Genomic DNA, 21,487 nt, shown 5'->3' with positions numbered 1-21,487 from the left:
TTAAATAATGAGAAATATTTGCCTTGCTCACAGGACAAAAGCCCACAAGAGTGTGGAGCAAACTTTGGACAAAAATGACAAAGTTTGACTGCACTGTAAGCGGGATATAGGTATTGCCTTCTAAACTATAGAGGCTTCTTTGGGGTAAGGAGATATAGCTGGATCGTCACTGTAAACATGTAAACCTATAAATCCAAACTCACAGTTATACTGGCTAATTAAACGCTTGGTGTCTATGCGTGGAGTGCAGATACATGTCGTAATGGGTTAATTACTACGCCTGCATATAACACAGCACAGCATCATTCCTATATACACAGACCAATGAGCAGTCCTGTATACATGTATAGGATATACTCGTATTCATGGTGCATCTGGTTAACTCGTCATGCCCACATTTATATATATACATTTATATAAATATTCACCGCTTATACATCACTTTGTTCAACACCTGTGGTATTTCCTTCATTTCTGATTCAGTTGACAACAGAAGCTACCTGTTTGTCTGTATATATGTATATAATATAACAGTTCTCTTATCATGCATGCAGCTAGCCCGTTCAACCGGTTTCATCAAATACGGGCGTCTTTTTCTGACAGGTTTGCTGAAACGCTCTGTGAAAGAGCTGAGGATAGAGGGCGAGAAGAAGGGAGAAGACCGAGCTAGACCGGTGTTTTCTTTACAGCTTTAAGTCAGCAACAGGTAAATCGGCGGGAGGTCGGCCAGAGAGAACGCCATATAAGCACGTCACTCAACCGCTTCAGTCAGTGCAACTGTGGCAGACATCATACCTGCAGAGCATTGATCACCTGGCCCAGCTTGTAAGCCTTGGTGACAATACGGCTCTTTACACACGGAAGCTACAAGTTTTCGTTCCCAAACACACGGACAAACAATCCAAAAACTTCACTCAGGTGTTTATGATCTGGATCTGTAACTGTGCATGGATGTATTGTGTGGTGATTCAGAGGTTTAAGAAAACTAGATATCTACAAGTTTGTCGCGCTGGTTGAGAGAGATCTGCTCATCGGGCCGTAGAAATAAGCTGCGCGCGCAGTTGTCCCCTGTCCCATTCACCGCCACGCTGAGTGGGTCTGGCCAATAGGAACATACCGAGAGGTCTTTCAGAAGGGACACAGTTTATTACACATGGTCCCAGCTTCGACAAAACATTCGCTTGCATTAGTCGCACAGGGGAGGAAAGGTGAGCGGGTCGTTTGTTGATCTCATGTATGCAAGTTCCCGCTAAGGCCCCACTAGAAGTTATGGCTACTCCGTCCCACATCGTCGTCCTCTTCAACGCCACTGCCGGGAAAAACGGTGAAGATGTGGGTGTAGACGAAGAACAGATAGTGTTATTTGTGTACCTTTTATACGACGTAACAAACAACAAGGTAAGTTCACTTTGATCTTTCTGGCCAGTTGGCGATCCCCCCAAATTACCTGTCCCCTCGGTAAGGTGTGCGGGAATTTGACATCCGGTCTAGCCACCGCGCAGCTATATCGGTGCACTTAAAAGTTTGATCCATATTTCCCAATCAACGTGGCAGTCCGAAATGTAACATATGCCTCTGGGAAACATGGATTGGTTACTACCAAAATACCAGATTTCCATAATTCCAAAGACTAACATTTATATGATATGTATTTGTCAGTGGACGAACACCTGCTCATTTTCTGTCTATTATACAAGTCCATAGTGTAAGTGTACTTTTATTATTTACGATTCTCGAATTTTCAGGTTGTAGCTGTTCAATCTCATTACGTTAGGCCTCAACCGAATGAATTGTCAGAAACATTGCTTACTGAAGACTGCAAAACTGAAACCGGTCTTGACGAAGAAGCTATAAAGAACTCTCAGCCTTTGGAACATGTACTAGACGAGGTAAGTTGTGTTTATTTAGGCCTTAAATAACCGTGTCGGGGAAGCAGTGATCTTCCCGTACCTGCCTACGTATACAGCTTAATAACTGCGTGACCCGTCCCACCGTGACCCACTAAAGTCCCCACCAGGTAGGCCAGTCCGTCAGGTAGCTGCAGGTGAGAAGGAGGTTAAACTAGACAGGTGACATGGGGAGAGGGATGGAAATAACCACACAGGCGAGAAATGAAAAGAAACCTACCTGAACAAATTTAACGGAATGTATTAATAGCGACTACAAATAGGTATACAGATATATTGTCAAAGTGTCAAAATAAAACTGTTCTCCGATAGGCCTTTCGGTAAAAGTAAAATATGAACACAGCTTTCAGGTCACCTGCGTGTTTACAGTGGCAATTTGTTTACCCAGTTGTTATTAGTCATTTTATAGTTATTCCGTCAGAATAGTTGAGATTAATATGAATATTGTGTGAATATTGTGTATGTATGGTTGAGATAAGTGTGAATATTGTGTATTTATTATTGTATACCTTTGTTAAAGCCAGGTAAATTATGGTCGGCACGAAATGAAGATATTTTGGCTTGATTCACAAACAACATTTTCAGAAGCCCTAAGTCAATACCATACTATCTATGTACATCACAGCGTCATTTCTGTCAATGCAAAATTAGCTGAAAGTAAATTTCAGAAATCTAAATTGAAAGTATTTCTGTGTGATTTGTCAAAGCTTACTTCGTTTACCTTGACGCGGAAACTCACACATTTCCCCATTAATACAAAAACCGCATTTTATACATTATCTGCATGAAAATACACTTGTTGCTTCGGTCGGCCATGTTGGATTTTTTGTATACCCACGGTTTGATGGGAAAACGAGCAGCCTGTTGCTTTTCGCCTGAGGCCTTCAGCTCGCTGTAGCGATGAGCCGTATAGATCTCTCTCTACACAGTGTACATCACGATCCAGGCAATGCATGGGACCAGGAGGGTGAAAACACAGCTGACGACGGGACCTTATGTGCGACACAGCCGCCACGCGGTCGATACCCACACAATACTGACTTATATCGTATAGGCCATCCATGATAAGGGTTGGAATGTAATTATAAGCCCCGCCCATTTTTACTGTTGTGAGCAGTCGCAACACATTTGAACTTTTCAAAAATTGCAGCCTTACTACATGAGGCTATATGTAAGCTACTTTTGCGATTTTTACCAAAGAATAATCTGCCATGCTTGTAGTTAGTTAAACATGTCAAAGCGTATTGATAGTGAACGTATAAGTTAAGAGTTCTATTCCCGATGGCCTTGACTTGCATTGCATGGTTGGTTTGTCTTAATTTTATAAAACCTCAGCGTTTCATTTTAGTCGTTCAAAAATGGAACTACACGTATGCCGTAGTTCTACATCAACATGTGCATGTGTATGGTATGTTGAGCATAAATTTGTCTTTAAGTTGCTCAGTGTCAGTCCAAACAATAGTTAAAGGCTGTGGTGTCACCATTGATCTGTATATCTTTAAGATATTGGAAAAAAGTTAACAGCTGTTTGTTTCACCAGCTCTCATGACAGACACACACGAAGCGGTGACGTCATTTTTCATATCTTCATCTTCAGCCATAACTAAAAGTAAAAAGTAGCAAGGATATCTTGAACATGAATTGAACTAATGTAATCAGGTTAACATTTGTGTAAAAGAATCCATCTCTGCTGAAAGAAATCGTGAGGGTCTTGTTTGGACCTCAGCTATGTGTGAACAAATATCGGATTCTTTCTGGTCGAGGTCAGGCAAGACGGAGACGGTGAACTTCGACAAGAACCGAATGCCCTTTACTCTCCTTCTGCAGAGTAAATATTGCATACCTCCGCAGTCCTCTGGCGCAGGGACGTTTTCCATGCAAGCTCACATGACAGGTTGTAATACGGCCCCTAAAACGATCCACAGAGAAAGCCTTGGGAGCTGTTTTTGTGATTACAGTGGAAGTGGATCCAGATTTAGGTGTTTTTTATGTACAATTCTGCTCCTAGTACCCCTGTATTTTTCAAAACGAAAATTCAAGAACATGAAGTGGAAATATTATTGTTCTTTGTTTGTTTTGTTTGTCAATATAAGTGGAATGTTCAAGATACGCGCCTCCTTATTTACTGTCCTGTGTCCCTGTAATACAGCAGAGGGAAGTCTAATCTTTGTATTACATCCCAATAGTTTGCTGACCGGTAATAACGACAATTCCATGCACTCGCGCTTGTCCATTCATTTTGAATACTTTTTTAAAGTTGGGTATGTTATGAGTTCCGTAGATCCTTGATTGTCCTGTTCATTTTGGTTGCTTTTATCCATGGTGGTGACATTTATGTGCCATTAATACCTTATTGTACAACTCATTTTAGATGTTTTTTCTTGCCTATGATACGTTTTTCAATGTAATGTCTACTCTGATGTCTTGTACATTCAATTTGTTTTTTTTCTTTTCATTTTTCAGTTCGATAGGTTTTTGAGTGCCAAAGGAGTTCACCCGAACCATGGCGGCAAGTCGTTTTGTTTATGCATGGATGGCCCGGCTCACTTGAGGCAATGTATTCACGCCGAGGCCTCCAACAAGAACATTCAACTCTCACAGTATTTTTACAAGTTTTTCGATATACGCAAGGAATTCAAGAAGTTCTACAAGGCCAACCATATCACCTGCATCAAGGAAATATTGGAATGTATCCTTTCATGAAAACGTTGCTGTTCAGATTCACAGGTGTGCTTGTATTAGCATACAACATTTAAATAAAAAGCCAATTAAGCTAATGGGTCGAGCATATAGTGTGTTTAATTATAACGCACGCGGTGAATATTTAATTGTCTATTATCATATCTTTACTGTTTAAACATGTTTAGTCTTTTATTCCAGACACTTGTCTTATACTTTAAATTTCATTGTTACTGTTACTTACCGACCGCCAGCTCCAACCCCACCCCATCCCACCCCAACCCAACCCACTTCTCCCTCTAAACATTTCATTAATTGATGCTAGTTATTCACGCCCGGTATGCAATATGCATTTTTAAAGCATTTTTATGCATATAACCCATTCGATTTGCCTGTTTGACGTCTGTGTTCACGATGGCCCGCCCTCTTCACAACGTGTTGCGTCTGACCACGCCCATTTTCTTCCTTTAACTCCCTGAATGAAAAAAGTCGCTAATTCCGTTGTGCATAATTTCCTGGTGACAGCTCTACCTCGGCCATGTGTTGCCGTCTTTGATTTGTGGCAGTCAATACCTGGGAAGTTGTTGTCTTGCACAGGGGCTGGGGGTTTGGTCGTGATAACAATGCACAGACAACAGCTGTGATAAACTGGAATCCCGGGCTAAACACAGTATTGATCCGTATGTCCTTGAGCCCAACAGGCTGTAACTTAAACACCGACCGGCTGAATTCATTAAAAAAAATTCAATATATAGATTGATGCATATAGGGTAGATACATGTGCATGGCATTAGTTTTAACAATTTTTTTTTATCAAATTATAAAATATGGTTTACCCATTTTGTAAATCATATTAATTATGCAAGGTGAAAAGCAAATTTAATGACCTTTTACTCACTGATACTTTCATGACGGTCAAAAAACAGAAATTAACATGTTGTTATCAAGAGCTACATGTCAGTTCACACCTACATGCGGTGAACATACATCCCGAAAGATTTAATACCAATGTGCGGTGTCGGTATTAGGTCTAGTTCTTTCTCATTAAAGAAGAAAGTCGAGTTTCGTTGCATAAATGTATGGGCCAGTAGCAGTTTATACTTAAATTCAACATTGATCGAACTAAGTGGGATAATTGTGTTTTTTGGGTGAAACACGCCATGTGGATCATTGAAATACTATTTAACATTATGATAGTAAAAATTTTAAATGACAAGGAGCCCAGAAAAAGTTAATAACAGTTACGACGTACACCTATTTTATTTTTTTGATTTTCGTTAATTTATGTAGGATGACTGTTTTGATTGTCCGCATGCGTCCGTTATGCATGGCAGCTTTACGAACGCTGAATTTCAACAATGAATCTATTGTAAGCAGAGGAAATGTAGAACCGGGTTTTAAACAAGAAACTGTCATGTTTTAATAGATCTGTTCCAAGTTTATGAATATTTATTAATGACTCAGTCATAAAAAGGCAAACTAGACAAACCACATGTTCTTTTGGCTTTTGCTATTAATATCTTTCTGAGCCTCATTTGACAAATTCCTGTGTATGTCCCTTTTATACATTCTTGTTACGCATTTAATCATAAAGTCCCAAAGCAGATTTACATTGATAACGAATAATTAACATCCGGAAGCATGCACGAAAGTATAGACATTCGTTTTTTTTCAGCACAGGGTTTGTTTATGTTTAAACAGTTTTCATGTTTTTTTAGAACACGTACACATATAAAATCACATGTATATTTATGTTATATGGACGTACCATACTGTTTGAGAGATTAACACGCCCATCGAAATGTCATTTCTGATCATCTTGATTACCTCTTTATTTGTTGGTAAACACCCGGTCAAAACAAGTGTACGTTCGGTTCATACCTGTAATTCTGTACTATATGATATCGTTCTTAGGGATCGCTGTTAGTTTGCTGGTTGTTCATTTCCATATGTACCGTTTCTTTCTAATGACATGAGTATAGGGCATTGGACACAAGTGTAAAGTTGATGTTTGTGTCTTGCTAAGAAGTTTGAATCTAATAATCCATGTAAGTCTCAGTGGCACATCACTTGTGCCCTGCTCTTACGAGACGTGTTATCCAATATATTACGTCATGCTATTATTTTTCCACGTTCCACCCCTCCACCCCTCCACCATTCCCTCCCCCATTCCCTTCCCCGTCTGAATGAAACACTCCACCCCCCACCTCAAACCACTCCAGGTACACCCCGTGATTCAGTACTTCGTTTATTGCGATCAGCTCGTACAGATCACGCAATAGCTCAAGGGAAAAAGCTTATAAAGAGGCCATTGTGGACAATGTCATTACAGGCCAAGAGATCGATATCGGTTACTGTGAAAAGATGGGCGTGGATCTTTAACCATTGATATCAGTTTTTTGTATTCATTAGATATATGATATGAATACAATGACACTATTTCATATACAGAGGGGTATATGTCAGCACCCGGCAGTTAAACACTGTGCTTACAAGCGTTCTTGTACAATGAGCGCTCACAATCCAGCACGTATCTTAGTTATTAGAAAAAAATATATACATAGCAGTATGGAGACATTTTTTTTACCTGAGATTCAGAATTTTGACAATCAACCTGAATGCGGCGATAAGAGAGTTATTAGAAAGCATGACTGTTACGACTGGCTGAGTGGGATAACCTGCAGGAAGTCGCAAAATGTGATAAGACAACAATAAACAAATCTGATATTTTAGATCTTAATTCTCGTGAGAATCAAAATTGCACTCCAGTGAAAAATCTGGGTTGCGGATTGTCTATCACAAAACATTATATGGATACATATCAAGGTTGATTGGTTTTCCTAAGCCAGATCGTGTCAAGGTGGCCAACTTTTAAGACTATGTTGTCTTTTTCTCCATTCTCTATGGAATTCGCTCGGGTCAGAGGCTTGTGGCGTAAATATATGATTTACATAATTTCACTGTTTCCAATTCACGGAGGACCCAACTGTTGCCTGTCAACGGCAGCGACAAACACTAACGCGGTGTTTTGCATCGTATTTTACTTTTCAATAAGTACGGGTTTTGCATATATGTGCATACATCTTCCTTCCGTCTTCATATTAAGAAAACTATAGTTGTCTCTAATTCTTGTTGACCTCTTCCCTGATAATGTCAAGCGCCATGTTTTTGAAAGCTGTCAACATGGGCGGAATGAATATGCTTAGCGGAGTGTTTCACAGGTTGAACGGAGATAACCCCTGTATGATGCATATATATGTATGTATATATAGTCAGGCAAGTTTGCATTCGTCTCGCTTGACTGGACTGTAAGCGTACGTCCTAACATTGCCATGCGTATATAGACGGCGAGACTAGACCATGACCCCCTGCACATCACACTCTGACTGAATAGACACTCGGACAAGTTGTCGACATTGCCTATATTGTTTCCGGCTGACAACATATTTACATTCATAAAATGTATGCTGCCTAGCGTACCTAACCACGTTGAAGACAGTGGCGACGAATGAGGAAAAACAAGTAGTTCGTTCTTGTTCAGTAAGCGCATTATGCTAATTTAGGAAACATTGGTGTGGTGGAAATGAAAACTTGAGAGAGGAATCATCATGGAATATACGACTATGGGTGATATATAAAGTAAAAATGTTTACAGAAGTAAAATTTGACACATTTTCTTGACGATTGCAAAGGCATACCTTAAATACATCACTTAATATACTTATATTCTGTTTACCTGCCGTGTAGTCATATTAAACAGTTGTGAATTTGTGATTATACTGATGGAAAGGTGGCTGTGTATTTCAGCACATAATTGAGGGATTTTCTTGTGAACTATATTAATTCGTACAACATAGTTAATTATACAATTTATGGGTTAAATTCCGAATTGCGTTATTCTGGAAAGTACGAGAAAATGACCTTGACATTTCAACTAGATCTGGGATTGGAAGCTGACCAATCAGTGGAATATGGCATCAGACAGTGTCAAGAAATGGCCAAAATAATACAGAGACTCATTAATGATGGTAAGTTCTGCATGGTATTATATATGTCCCAGTATTTCTCTATAATTTATGTGTGTTTTAAAAGTTGCATTTGATTCTCACGTGTTCTTCCATATCCATCTTTGTCCCTCATTTTTTGACTGTTCATCCCGCTTCCAATCGGACCAACTTGGACATTCCATATCAGCACGTTAGCACTTCATTTTAAGTTAAAGAAAAAACAAACAAACAAACAAAAAAAACCCTCTGCATTTGTAATGTTGTCTACTCCAGATCAATGCCCTCATGGCGGAGCCACGTTTTTAAAGGGACTGAGAAGTGTGTCGCACATAATCTGTATGAACCAACCTTTTACCACATTGTACGCATGCTCTTCTTGCTGTCTTTATGGCATTCTATGTCACCATAAGTAAATCAGTCAGTCCCGACTGTATTCGCTTGGATAGCGTTCTACCTGGGTGCTCACTATATACAAAATGTTGATTTATTCGGTTGATTGTACCTATTCCTCTTTAAAAGAGGGCAAACAGGCCGAAAGCAATCCAAATCTTCAAGGCGCCCCATGTGGGCTAATACACCAATTATTTGCCGTAGGCCATTTCTTCTGTTTTGGTTACTCTGTCCATTTCTTCACAATACAACCGGTCCGTATATTATATCTTGACTATTGGAAGTGTGGTGTTAGTCTGTTATCACCATAATCAGCCCTTAAGCTTACTGAGACGAGAACCTCAGTCTTGAAGCCTGTTCCGATTGACTGAATCGTTTTGACCCATATAAGCATGCCCACTGGAAGCCGCCCTCGATCGCCATTGCCTGGCACAATGACTTCCCGTGTGTATTAAAAGTGAATACACGTATATAAATGCGGCGCGAATGCGCTTCAAACGAGCGGCTATTGATCTGCAAAAATAGAGAAAGTTTTTTGAAACATGCTGTGTTACAAAAAATGGATGGCTTGTGCTTACAAGCTTCTGTGAGGTACCGTGCACACATAAGCTACACCGACCGGTACAAATCAGAACTACGCCCTGCAGCATTCCAGTGGACATTAACTCGTTTGACACTGTTATCACACATTAATTACAATTCCACAAGGCAAACGGGTCGTCTCACTAGGTAAGGAATACTGCCGAAGGCGGGTTTCACAATTTTCCGCCTGTCTTCGCCGCACAATCCGTCAATCTAGCCCCAGCGTAACTAGAAGCCTGTCACTGAACGGGTTTTCAGCGCGACGGGAATATCAACTTCGTTGTTCATAGAAGTCTACATAGGCTGGTCAACATGAATGTTAAATGTTAAAGTGTTGCATTTTCACTACATAACATGGAAGTGAATTATTTGATACAGAATCGCCCTTGTGTTCAAGCCCCTCCATACTTTTGATATATACTACGTTTAAGATATATTCCCGATAAACATAAAATGTAGTGATATAAAGCTTCATATTATACATATATAGGTCTACATCAGTGTTTTGCAAGCATCCGTTCATGTTAGAGTGTAAAGTTTCATTTCGTTTTGATGTTATTGGTAACGGTATCGTTATGTAGTAATACCATTAAATTTAATCCTTCTGCACTGGTACTGTCAGAGCTAAAAATGATCGAATCTATATGTATAACAATTTATTTTGCTCACCAGGTCATGTTTTCAGTCAGCCAGATATCGTTAGCGAGCGATTAGAGCCAGGCATTTGGTGAGTTTCTAAACTGAAAGTAAAAGAATGTAAATAGTTTGGACTGACTTTATTGCATCCTTCTAAGGGTCTTCTTTAAATCGCTTATCTTCTCTAAATCACTATCTTCTTCAAACTAAAATTTATGTATTTTTTCTGATGTATATGTATATTATTATAGTTATGCTGATCAAGTCGTTTTTTGAAAGAAATAAAATGTTGTTTTTTGGCCTGTGATATACTTTGGTAAAAACTTCATTTCAACATTGAACGGAAATGTAACTTTGTTATACAGTTTTTTTTTCTTATCCTGCAATATGTATTTTTTTCTTATATGTTGGTTTTGTGATTATAGCCTGTTCTTTTGCGTTAAATTCACGAAGTAGGGGTTTACTGTAATACCACCGCATGACTACAGTGTGCGTGCTGTTTGAAACATAAATGATCTGAATCTGTTCCGCAGTTTAGACTCGTGACCAGATCATCTCTCATTCCTCTTTTTTATGTTTCCCTCTAATAACTCTAACACTGAGAGTCCCGTGGTTAAACATGAGTTCTGTTTTGAATAATCCAAATTTCTGACTGAGCTTATGTGGGACCGATCACACCAGGGTCACGAGAGCATAAGAAAACGTGACACCCCACGGGGACAAAATCTTTACCATCATTAACACGTACTTTGGAGCACGCTCAATTATCCTTACTTAACAAGCCGTGTTTATTGCCCGTATAAAGTGTTAACAGAGCTCGACGAGGTCTGGCCAAAGTGTGTAAACCACACACCACGACAAACTCACTATAGGCTCAGTGACATTCCAAACCCGAAAAGTTAACATCCCAACCCGAACGCTTAACGTCTCAACTTCGACCAGTTAATATCCCAGCTCCGACCAATTAATATCCCAGCTCCCAGCTAAAAACGCCCCAACTCCGACCAGTTAACGTCCTAGTTCCGACCGGTTAATGTCCCAACTTCAAGCATATGACGTCCCGGCTCAGAGCAGTGCACGTCTCAACTCCGAACAGTAAACGTCATAATTCCGAATAATTCAAATTCAGCTCTCAGCAGATAACTTTCCAAACACGAACGTCTTCCCATGGGCCACACAATGAAAGACTCCAGCATCAGATAATGCTTTTTATTAAGATAACATCAAACGCTGCAGCGACCGGCCCGGATAGCATAGTTGGTAGAGCGTCCGCTTCGGGACCGGTAGATCCAGGATCAATCCTTGATCGAGTCACACCTAAGACTTTAAAAGAGGAAGTTGTAACTTCCTCGCTTGGCGTTCAGCATGAAGGGGATAGTGCAACGACTGGTTGACCCGTATCAGTATAATGGCTCGGGCGGGGCGGCTTACTTGCCTTCGGTAAGTCGTCTCAGTGAAGCAGCACTAAATAAAAGAGTGGTGGAAATCCGTCCTGCTACAAGGAGGCACATTACACGTACATGCACCCTAATGATTCCTTCGTCGTCATATGACTGAAAAATTGTTGAGTACGACGTTAAACCCCAAGCACTCACTCACTCACTCAAACGCTGCAGCGTCTTCGAACGTTTTTTTTGAGAAGTATGGCATTCGAGTTGAATACGAGTACATCGCCAGCTTATAGTAAAAGCTCCCTGAATTTAGGTCCATCTACCTGCGTAGCATTGTTAATACTATTGCGAATAGATCACCACTGACATACAAATTCTGGCTAAAGATGAAGGCATAATGAAGCGAGTTTTTTGACATTTTAGGCTAAAAAAAAAAAAACGCTTCTTAGTCTCATGTGTAAGAATGGTGCCATTAATGCCACTCTTTCTAGATCCTGTCAACTAGCTCGCTTTAACATGTAGTTAATTCCAAAAAGTTATTCCGGTGTTCACGAATTGCTTGTGGCATCTTGACTAGTCACATGCTGTGAAAAGCGGAAGGCTCTATTTGAGTACTAAGATGATAGCCTACACGAAAGAAGCCATCTTTCAAAGCAAGAAACCATGTGTGGATCCTTGTATATAACACAGTTGTACTTATCGGGATGTTTTGGCTAAATATTCGCTTCGCGGAAATGAATATCTGGATGAATAGCCTCTTACAAAGCTTTGACATTTTATGAAGGATTCTTTTTCATGCCATTTCAAATTCAGAATATGCTCCTTGCACGGTACCAACACCACTCGTGCGCAAGTGGATGGAACAGGAATTGCTCTTATCATCACAAGAGATGATTTTAGTTGTTAAAGCGGCTGTCAGACTGCATGTTTCGTCTGTATATATGGACATTGAAGCCCCATCTTTGTATGGCCTAAACAGCTACGTGCGGACCTAGCGCCAGCAGTCGCCACGTTTATTATGTGTGTCTAACCAAGGGTTTACCTTGTGTTGACAAGACACGGAACCCTGAGCAAACTCAATCCCGCTTTTATTTACTCACTCGTATTTTTTTTCTCTCCCATTTTTGTTGTCTACAGCAGTAAGAATGAGCATGTCGATGACAGCACTGTTGTCAGAGCACGTGGGTTACCATGGCAATCCTCTGATCAGGACATCGCACGTTTTTTCAAAGGCCTTAATATTGCTAGGTAAGTCAAATTTATTTTTAAATGTTACATGGGCACATTTGGCCAGTATTGTGAATACATTGATTTTGATGTAATGTTCCAAATTAAAATTGTAAACGACTTTCTTCAACATTAGAACATGAATTCTCCTAAAGTTGTAGCATGGAGGTATAAATCTATTTAGGCATAATTCTCTTTATACCTCCAAAGTTTTAACTTATCTTGATACCGAAAAACCACTTTTAAAAAGTGAGGGCTATCTTAATGAACCTCTCTTCTTACATTTGATATATTTTTTTCATTTAAAATATATGGTAAAGGACACTTTTTTTCTGCGAATTTATCATAATGAAAGATGCCATAATTAACAGCTGTTTTGTCTGTTTGTCCACCAGAGGAGGCGTGGCGCTGTGTTTAAGTCAACAAGGAAGACGTAATGGGGAAGCTCTGATTCGATTTGAAAACGAAGAAAACCGAGATCTGGCTCTTAAGCGACACAAGCATCACATTGGTCAGCGTTATATTGAGGTGTACAAGGCATCAGGAAAAGACTTCGTCAATGTTGCCGGAGGTATGATGTCGGGAGACCGCTTCCACTTTTACAAACATTACCAATGATGTTCTTGTAATTTGGATTTTTAAAGACCCTGGATTGATATGTTAGCCTTAAAGTGTGAATCACCGAGAGGCACCCGTCCCACCAAACTTATAAGTCAAGAAGTTATTTGTATTACTAGTATCAGATTTGCGGGGCCTTATGCCGGATTTTTTGTTATAACCGTGAAGATGATGATGCCGAGAAAAGCAAATAAATGCATCTAATAGACACAGATACTTCCCCTGACTATACCCAAGTTTAATTGTTTCTTGCTGTTCTTTCTTTCAGGTTGCAATACTGAGGCTCAGATATTTTTGTCTCGCGGAGGCCAAGCCATCATACGCATGCGCGGATTGCCATTTACGGCAACAACTCAGCACGTGGTATGTACAGTATTCTAATATATACATGATTTTGGGATCCTTCGTCCCTCCCTTGAAGTAAATCCAGAAGAGTTAAATTGTATTTGTTGAAACGTTAATTTCTCATACATAGCTGTGAGGGTCTGGATCACTATCACACTGTGGCCACCATCGATACTCCCAATGGAATTCTGTACATGGAAGTTGGCTTAAACCACTGACTTTGTGCCCGGTTTTCTTTTCAGAACTCCTTAAATGTTATAAAATTTTGAATAACCAGTGCGAGTTGAAGGAAGACATAATGTCACACAAACAGTGTGAAAAGAACACAAATTTCTACCCAACATGCTGCAAAACCTGGTCCTCGGTGGTTAAAATTGCTGGTGCTCGAAGCTGATATCTTTGGGACTAATTTGATTCGTGGGACTAAGCAGTTGCTTCATTGCCTTTGTGAAATAGTTGTCCTTTTAGCTAAGGGCAGATAACTCTCTAAAACCCTCTCTCTAAAGCCCAAATATGTACGGCCCCTCTTTCACAAGTCAGCCTTTCCGGACACCGTGCCTATATATGCTAATTGCCGTACTATTTTCAGCCGTCAACCGTAGTTGTGGATTGAGCATCTGCTCAGTAGCAAGGTAAGTCGTTTAGGCGGGCCAGCAGATGCGGCGGAGGTTAACATTTGGGGGTAGCTGGCGCCTGTGTACAGGGTCTGGTGGCGTCTTTCTAGTACGTCTGTTTTGGGTAGAATGGCTCATGAACTTGTGCCCATTTGCCTGTGAAATGGGCATTATCCTGTGTTTTGTTGGTGAGGTTGTTGGGTGCAGGGGTTAAGGTGTGTAGAAATTAAACCGAAATCAATGGAATGCTATATATGCGGTGTAGCGGATTGTGGGTTACATTCATAGATTAGCCAGTTTTGTTCAGACAGCATCCAAAGGGAAGGCGCGGCTCGGATCTCGCCACAAAAGCGCCCTTCTCTTCCCCGTCAGAACTTAACCCCCTACGGAAACTTCCCCTCGTATGTACCATGCTCGGCAAGTCAAGCTTCTAAGACATATATATATTTACCCAAGGTTGGGAAACGCAATACTCCATTTGTATGTTGGTTTTTGGTACAGGTCATTCCACACAAACATCTAACACAACCTATATATACGCTTTTCGCCATCTATCTCTGCACTGCAGCCTTGCCAACAGCCGGACTAGCTGCTGGTCCCTATCGCGCACCTAGGCCACCGGGTATTGGGCGGTCTACATTAATATGGAGTGCCTTGGAACGGTGTAACTGAGATCCTACCTGAAATTTATACAGAGAATAATCCTGACATTTCCGGTTTCGTTGCCTTTACTGTTGGGCTCTACAAACGACGTAATACATCTGTGTTATAGGCTTTCAATATCCACTTTCACTTTCAAATTCTTTCCTTTCTTGCGAAGAAAAAACCAACATTATAATGCCTCGATCGTCTGGTTCGGAAATAAAAGTCTGGCACGTTGCCTTGCCCCTTTTAGTATAATGACCCCATCTTTGATCTTTGTCCCACTTGTAATATTTCCGGGAACTCCGACTGTACCATCTCCCACAAAGGGTGCTTTAAAAACAGTTGCTAATGTCTAGGCTGTCAGTTTCCCCCCTTTGTAAAGCAGCTATTACTGGCGGCATTGTCAAAACTGTAGCCCGCATGTGTGTTAAATGTCTTGGTGGTTATAGTTGTCCTTTCCCTTTTGCTGTTATCTTCGTTTCTCTCGCTTTCAGTTAGAATTCTTTGCCCGAGATCCTAACGCCGTGACAGTATTGGACGGTGAGGATGGTATTTTGTTCGTCCACTACCCCGACGGTCGGGCCACAGGAGATGCCTTCGTTCTCTTCACAACAGAAGACGAGGCCAATCGAGCCATTAAGAAACACCGGGAGATGATGGGGTCAAGGTACATCGAACTGTTCAAGAGCACTACGGCGGAAGTCCAACAGGTACGTCAGTTTTCTCTTATTGACCGTTGATTACTTAATGATTTAGTTTAGGTTCATATACGCATAAGTTTTCTTTCTAAGAGAAAAGATAGGTAGTGCCTTGATGGTACCCGCGTTGGCTGTGTTACATGAGAATATCGGTACTTCCTTAAACTATGGAAGGGTTTGCTTTGCCTTTGATGCCACCCATATTCGAGGTGATAAATGAGAATTTTGGTGTTTCCGGATTTGCTTTTGGTCACCTGACTCGTCTTAAACTGATGGCCTTTAAATTGTTGCTATTCAGGTTCTCAACAGGAGCATGGATCCTCGCGTACCAGATCAACCCGAGGCTCAAATCACACCTCTCATTACTCATCTCCCCCAACAGACCAGTGTGCCTTTGGTGCCACAAAACATGATCACCAGTGGTACAAGGAAGGATTGCATCAGATTACGCCACCTTCCAAATGGCGCCCAAGTCACGGATATTCTCACCTTTCTGGCCGAGTTCTCTCAATTTATCGTCTACCAAGGCGTTCACATGGTCTACAATGCGCAGGTACACCAACCTATACTACTGAAAACAGTTTTCTCCTGGACATGTTATTCACCTAATTAAGTCTGGCGTCATCAGATTCATTGCAAATCTTGTATTAACGTTCCTTTCGCGGTCATAAAACTGTAGTCAAAATGATAATACTGTATGTTGGCAACAAGCAGTCGGATGCGCCAAATATAAGATTTTTCGTCGTCAGAAATTCAGAAATTGTTTTTTTTTTTACTAGGGAGAGCCGTCAGGCGAAGCGTTTATACAGATGGATTCTGAAGAGTCTGCACAACTGACATCACTAAACCGACACCGAAAGCCTATGATCTTCTCCAACAAGAAAAGAATCATAGACGTCATCCAATGTTCTGGTGAAGACATGAGCTTAGTGTTGACGAATGGCTATCCTACAGCAGTAACCTTTCAGCAGCCAACCACACCTGTTGTGCAGAGACCCATAATCTCGCCAAATCTTGGTGAGTTAACTTTACCTGTGGAAAAGAAACATAAAATTCATAAATCTGAGTTTTAGGCTTACCAAGTAGTAGGTCCATTTTTGTACACAGAACCTCAATAAATCATGTGAAACCCCGATAATTGAATTACACTGGTAGATGTTCTGATCTAAGACATGAAAAGATATCTTAAAATGTAACCCTTAATCCGATAATTACGTTGAGACTTCATTGTCTTCATTTTCAGCTCTGATGGGGCAGACGATGAAGTCGCCATTAGCCACTCAGATACCAGAAGTTCCCCTCAAACACAGTATCAGCCCAGTGTTTCCCTCGCCTGGAAGTAACCCCATCATTCCAACAGGATTGACCTCCCCTTTTTCGTATGCTGCTCAGCTCTCCCAACTCTCCCAGCTATCACAGCCATTGCCAGGAGCTTTTCCTTCACCACTAACCCACATCCCCCAGAGGCCAGCCTACTACCCATCACCTATCCTCTACTGGTATCCCAGCCCGCCAGTGTCACCCCAGAGCTACTACACACAGGCGCAGACAGGTCCTGCTGTTGTTGTTATGAGAGGTCTTCCATTCAACGCCTCCATCCAGGATATTCTTGCCTTCTTCCAGAGCTATCCTGAGGTGAGTCCAGAATTATCAAGTTTATGTTTAACAAAAAATTCTAAGAATGTTACCCCGCTTAAACGGTAACAAGGCATTAAATATTGCTGCATTTTTACCCATAAGTTTGACGTCGAGCCTTCTTCAGAGAAATTTTATCATCAGTTACTTATATTAACATTTTTCTCTTGTTTTAGGTCGGACCGGAAAGCATCCAGATTCAGCAGAACACAGATGGACGTCCAAACGGCGACGCCTTGGTGACATTTGCGTCTCGAAATGAAGCCGAGCGGGCCATAGCTGAGAGAAACCGTCAGAACATTGGGAATCGCTATATCGAACTGTTCCTGGCTGAGAGAGCAGCTGTGTAGGACACTGTACCCAATTATTCCATCGTTGCTTCAAGTGCTTCATCGTCCTGTCCGTTTGCCATAGGGGGTGAGATAATCTTAACCACTTTGTTTTCAGCACATAGACATTGTATATGGCAGTAACCAATGGTGCGACCCGAAAAGCAATGAAAAAGAAATGAATCTCAACAACTTCCTGTATTTTGGAGGAATTCTCTCAGACTGTCAGATGCATTCTATTGATGGCAAAGGAATACCAGGAATCTCTTGGGACTTCTAGTTTTAGTTCGCCTAGGTGCAATCAACACCAGCAAACAGCTATGTTTTCCACCTGCAATCTCCTTTGAGAGGAACGTCTTCTGTGTAAAGGATCTTCAATCTAGAATCTCCTGTATTTGAGAGCCACGTCTTCTGTCAAGAATCTTCCATAAGAGCGACCTGTTCAGTGAAGGATCTGCAATCTAGAATCTTCTCTATCTGAGAGCGACGTCTGCTGTCTGTAATCTTCCATCTGTAATCTCCTGGGAGATTGTCGTCTTCAATAAAGGATCTTCCAGCTGCAATATCCTCTGACAGCGACGTTTACCGTGACAGATCTTCCATCTAGAATCTCCTCTGAGAGTGACGTTTTCTGGGAAGGATCTTACACCTAGATTCTCCTCTAAAGAAAGGACGTATGATTTGCCAGATAAGTGCCTTGCCATGAAATTTCCTCTGGTAAAGAATACTTCCGATTCGGTATCTCGTTTGTCATTACCGTCTTATACCGTAGATCATCCAGATAAAGCTTTCCTTCGAGTGAGTTTCTGCTTCCGGTTTTTTGTTGTGAATATATATGATCTGATGAACGATTTTCGCTCGTTATCTCAGCTTTTTAGTTTGCCCTGAGAAACAGAAGAAACTTCACGACAGAATCGACAAAGTGATAAAATAATCAACATCACTCGCAATAAAACATACATGTATTTCCTGGACCTTCTCATCTCAAACATCAAGCAGAGTACAGACTGAGGACCGCTTTTTCATCCAAGGGAGGTAATTCATGTGACCATGCATGAATGGTATGTTGAGGTCTAACCCACGATATTTTGTACAGATACCACTGCATTATTGATTTAAGTATCCTAGGTAACAAACACCAAAAAAAAGAATACCTTTCTTATAGTGGCCTTAATAATCCGTGTTGATATATATTATAAATATAAAAAGCATATCAACTGTATTTTATTGTATATAACCTTATTTACCGACATTTTTACAAACCCCAGAAATATGGGATTTTAAGTGTGTTTTTTTTTTATTATATCGATGTATGCATCTCTGAACATACTGTTGTAATGTTAAGGGAGTGTACATTTATAGCCAGAAAAGTAAACTAGTATGTTCTCAAAGTGATCTGTTATATGAAATGTTATAGCACGAGATTTTGTTTGTTTATGGCCATAGTGCTTTTTTTGACTTTAGGTGGGATATATTTTACACTGGTTGTAACTTTGTAATCTGAGAAATGGAACCTTCATGTTGTAATTGTATTACGACCAATACGACTGTATGGCATACGCAATTTCATGACTTGCCATCCTTGTGCTATGTTTGGTGGATTCTCATCGCTTGTTTTTGCGGATGGAGAATCTGTTTATACCCATGACAGACGACTTAGGACTTGGTTGTGAACGTTTGTGTGGAAAACTAGTCAGCCATATAATCTACACCTGGAAAAAAGGGAGACAACCGTTTAAGAAACGCAGTTATAAATAATCATTATCGCATCAAATGAAGTGCATTTATTCCTACATGCTAATGAAATCATGTTACCGCAATATGCAGTTTTGCAATAAATTTAGTTGTGCAAATGTTATCATAAATCGACTTATTGAGTTCAGATCTGAATGTCTACTAAATTAATGAGGGAACACCAACTAGCAAAACTTTTTTTTTAGTATTTAGACAAAAAGATGTATATATCACGAAACATGTTGTAGTTTTTTGATTATTTGTTGTTAGACGTGACATCAGATTTTTTGTTTAAGTTACATTTGTCAGTTATAATTTGTTGTGTTTTTTTGTCATTTATGTTGACGCCACAAGTATTGCGTCAAGTTGAGTTTATTTAGTGTTTAGTGAACTATTGTGCCTCTTGGCAGGAATTTTCATATCTAAGAGAAAAGGCCGTGCAATATGATATGTAAAAAATACAGCGTTTGGATGCATCAGCTATGAAATAAGCTAAGAAGTATATATTAATTATGCGGTTATGTAAATGCTTGTACATAATTTACCTTACAATAGAGTTGGCGCTATATTATCAAATTTAACCATGTCGGGAGGAATTTCATTTAAATGTTTTGTATACGTAGTTAGTATTCCGTACACAGAGTTGTAGCGCGCAGATTGTCTCTGACGCGTCAGTCTGTGCGGGAACAACAAATCGTAAGTATGTCTTCCAGCTTCATGCAATAATGAGAATAAAAATAGATTTAACTAGCCAAAAGGTGGAGGTGCTTGGTGTTGGTGTTTTTGGTGGTGGCTGTGGGTGTTTTGACTTTCCTTTCTGTTCTCTCCCATTTATATAAGCGCATTCTATAATTTTTACGAGTGCATGCATGCAGGCGCTCCCAAGAGTTAAAAACTATCCATTCCAAAGCAGCTCAGTGACCCCATGGTGGCGTGACGTATCCTTATTTCTCCCCCTGGTGGCGTGTTCTCGCAAGAAATAGACCCTCGCTACAGCGCAGATAACTCCGTTCATTTGCAAGTTGACAAATGCTTTTCGGGATATTTTTATAACAACGGTGGGAGTTTAATATATTTTTTTGTTTTTCACATTTACAACCGACATATAACTTCATATAATGGAAATTATTTTGACTACCATCAGTCAATGTGTTGAACAGTTCAACGCAATAATATAACGCAATTGTCACTTGAGGTATATCACACCAGTAGCTTTTCGCTCTCTTTGGTTTAAACCGTTTTCAAATGCTTCTCTCCCCCCACCCCCGATCCCCTTTCTAGTGAGGTTATATACTGAACGGAATCTACTTGCTGTCATCCTTGGTGACGGACTAAATGTGTCTTCTCTGTCTTTCTTTCTTTGCCAGGTATAATCATTTAGCAACACGTGGTTTTACAACGTTTTGGGAAAATAGCAAAACCCCGATAGTATAACATGTATTTGTGGAGCATAATATATGGATATAACGAAAAGGCTTTTAATCACATATCATATTTTAGCACATTTCTTAATAGCAAAAACAGTCAGATATTAGTTCAAGATTCGAGAAATTTATCTCGAATTTCTAACCTTCATGTACCGAGTGTTATTTTTGTGTAAAAGTTGTACACACACTTTTACTTGTCAGCATTTATTACAAAGCCTAGTCAGTATGCATACAAACAATGAGGGCCGTGCACATATCATAATTTGTTTTGTGATAGGCATAGGATGATTATCTGGTCAGGAGTTTGTAATCTCTAATTTGATTGACCCGCAGAATTGTAAGAGCACTTGTAATTGGTACTCTCTTAGGCAACAAAGAGAAAAACAGTCACGTGGCAATCATTACGATATTGCTTGCATATGAGATATACATATAATTATATATATATATTTTTAGTTATGTTTGAGATTCTTGCCTCAAAAGTAGACAGGTGTCTTCTATTTAAAAATTGTTTATTGAAAATGTTGTATTATATGCAAACATATCTATATACATATCTATAGAAAACCTAGTTTAAATTGCGAAACGCTTTTGTTTTATTTAAAGATATATCGTACATACAT

At 40.1% G+C, this 21,487-nt stretch overlaps 1 protein-coding gene across 1 annotated transcript; it reads left to right on the top strand.

Annotated features, from left to right (window-relative positions):
• Positions 1–875: 875 nt before the first annotated feature.
• On the top strand, positions 876–21,285 carry LOC135474744 (epithelial splicing regulatory protein 1-like). The gene is made up of 13 exons (XM_064754326.1): positions 876–1,398; positions 1,746–1,889; positions 4,371–4,596; positions 8,525–8,614; positions 10,238–10,292; positions 12,730–12,840; positions 13,215–13,390; positions 13,706–13,800; positions 15,536–15,751; positions 16,038–16,292; positions 16,519–16,756; positions 16,983–17,374; positions 17,551–21,285. Exons 1-13 carry the CDS (start codon positions 1,237–1,239, stop codon positions 17,722–17,724), a joined length of 2,334 nt encoding a protein of 777 aa, XP_064610396.1. The 5' UTR covers positions 876–1,236; the 3' UTR covers positions 17,725–21,285.
• Positions 21,286–21,487: the final 202 nt, after the last annotated feature.

This window comes from Liolophura sinensis, chromosome 9, assembly GCF_032854445.1.
Source record: "Liolophura sinensis isolate JHLJ2023 chromosome 9, CUHK_Ljap_v2, whole genome shotgun sequence".
In the NCBI taxonomy this organism is placed as follows: domain Eukaryota; kingdom Metazoa; phylum Mollusca; class Polyplacophora; order Chitonida; family Chitonidae; genus Liolophura; species Liolophura sinensis.
This window is presented reverse-complemented; position numbering and strand designations above follow the sequence as displayed.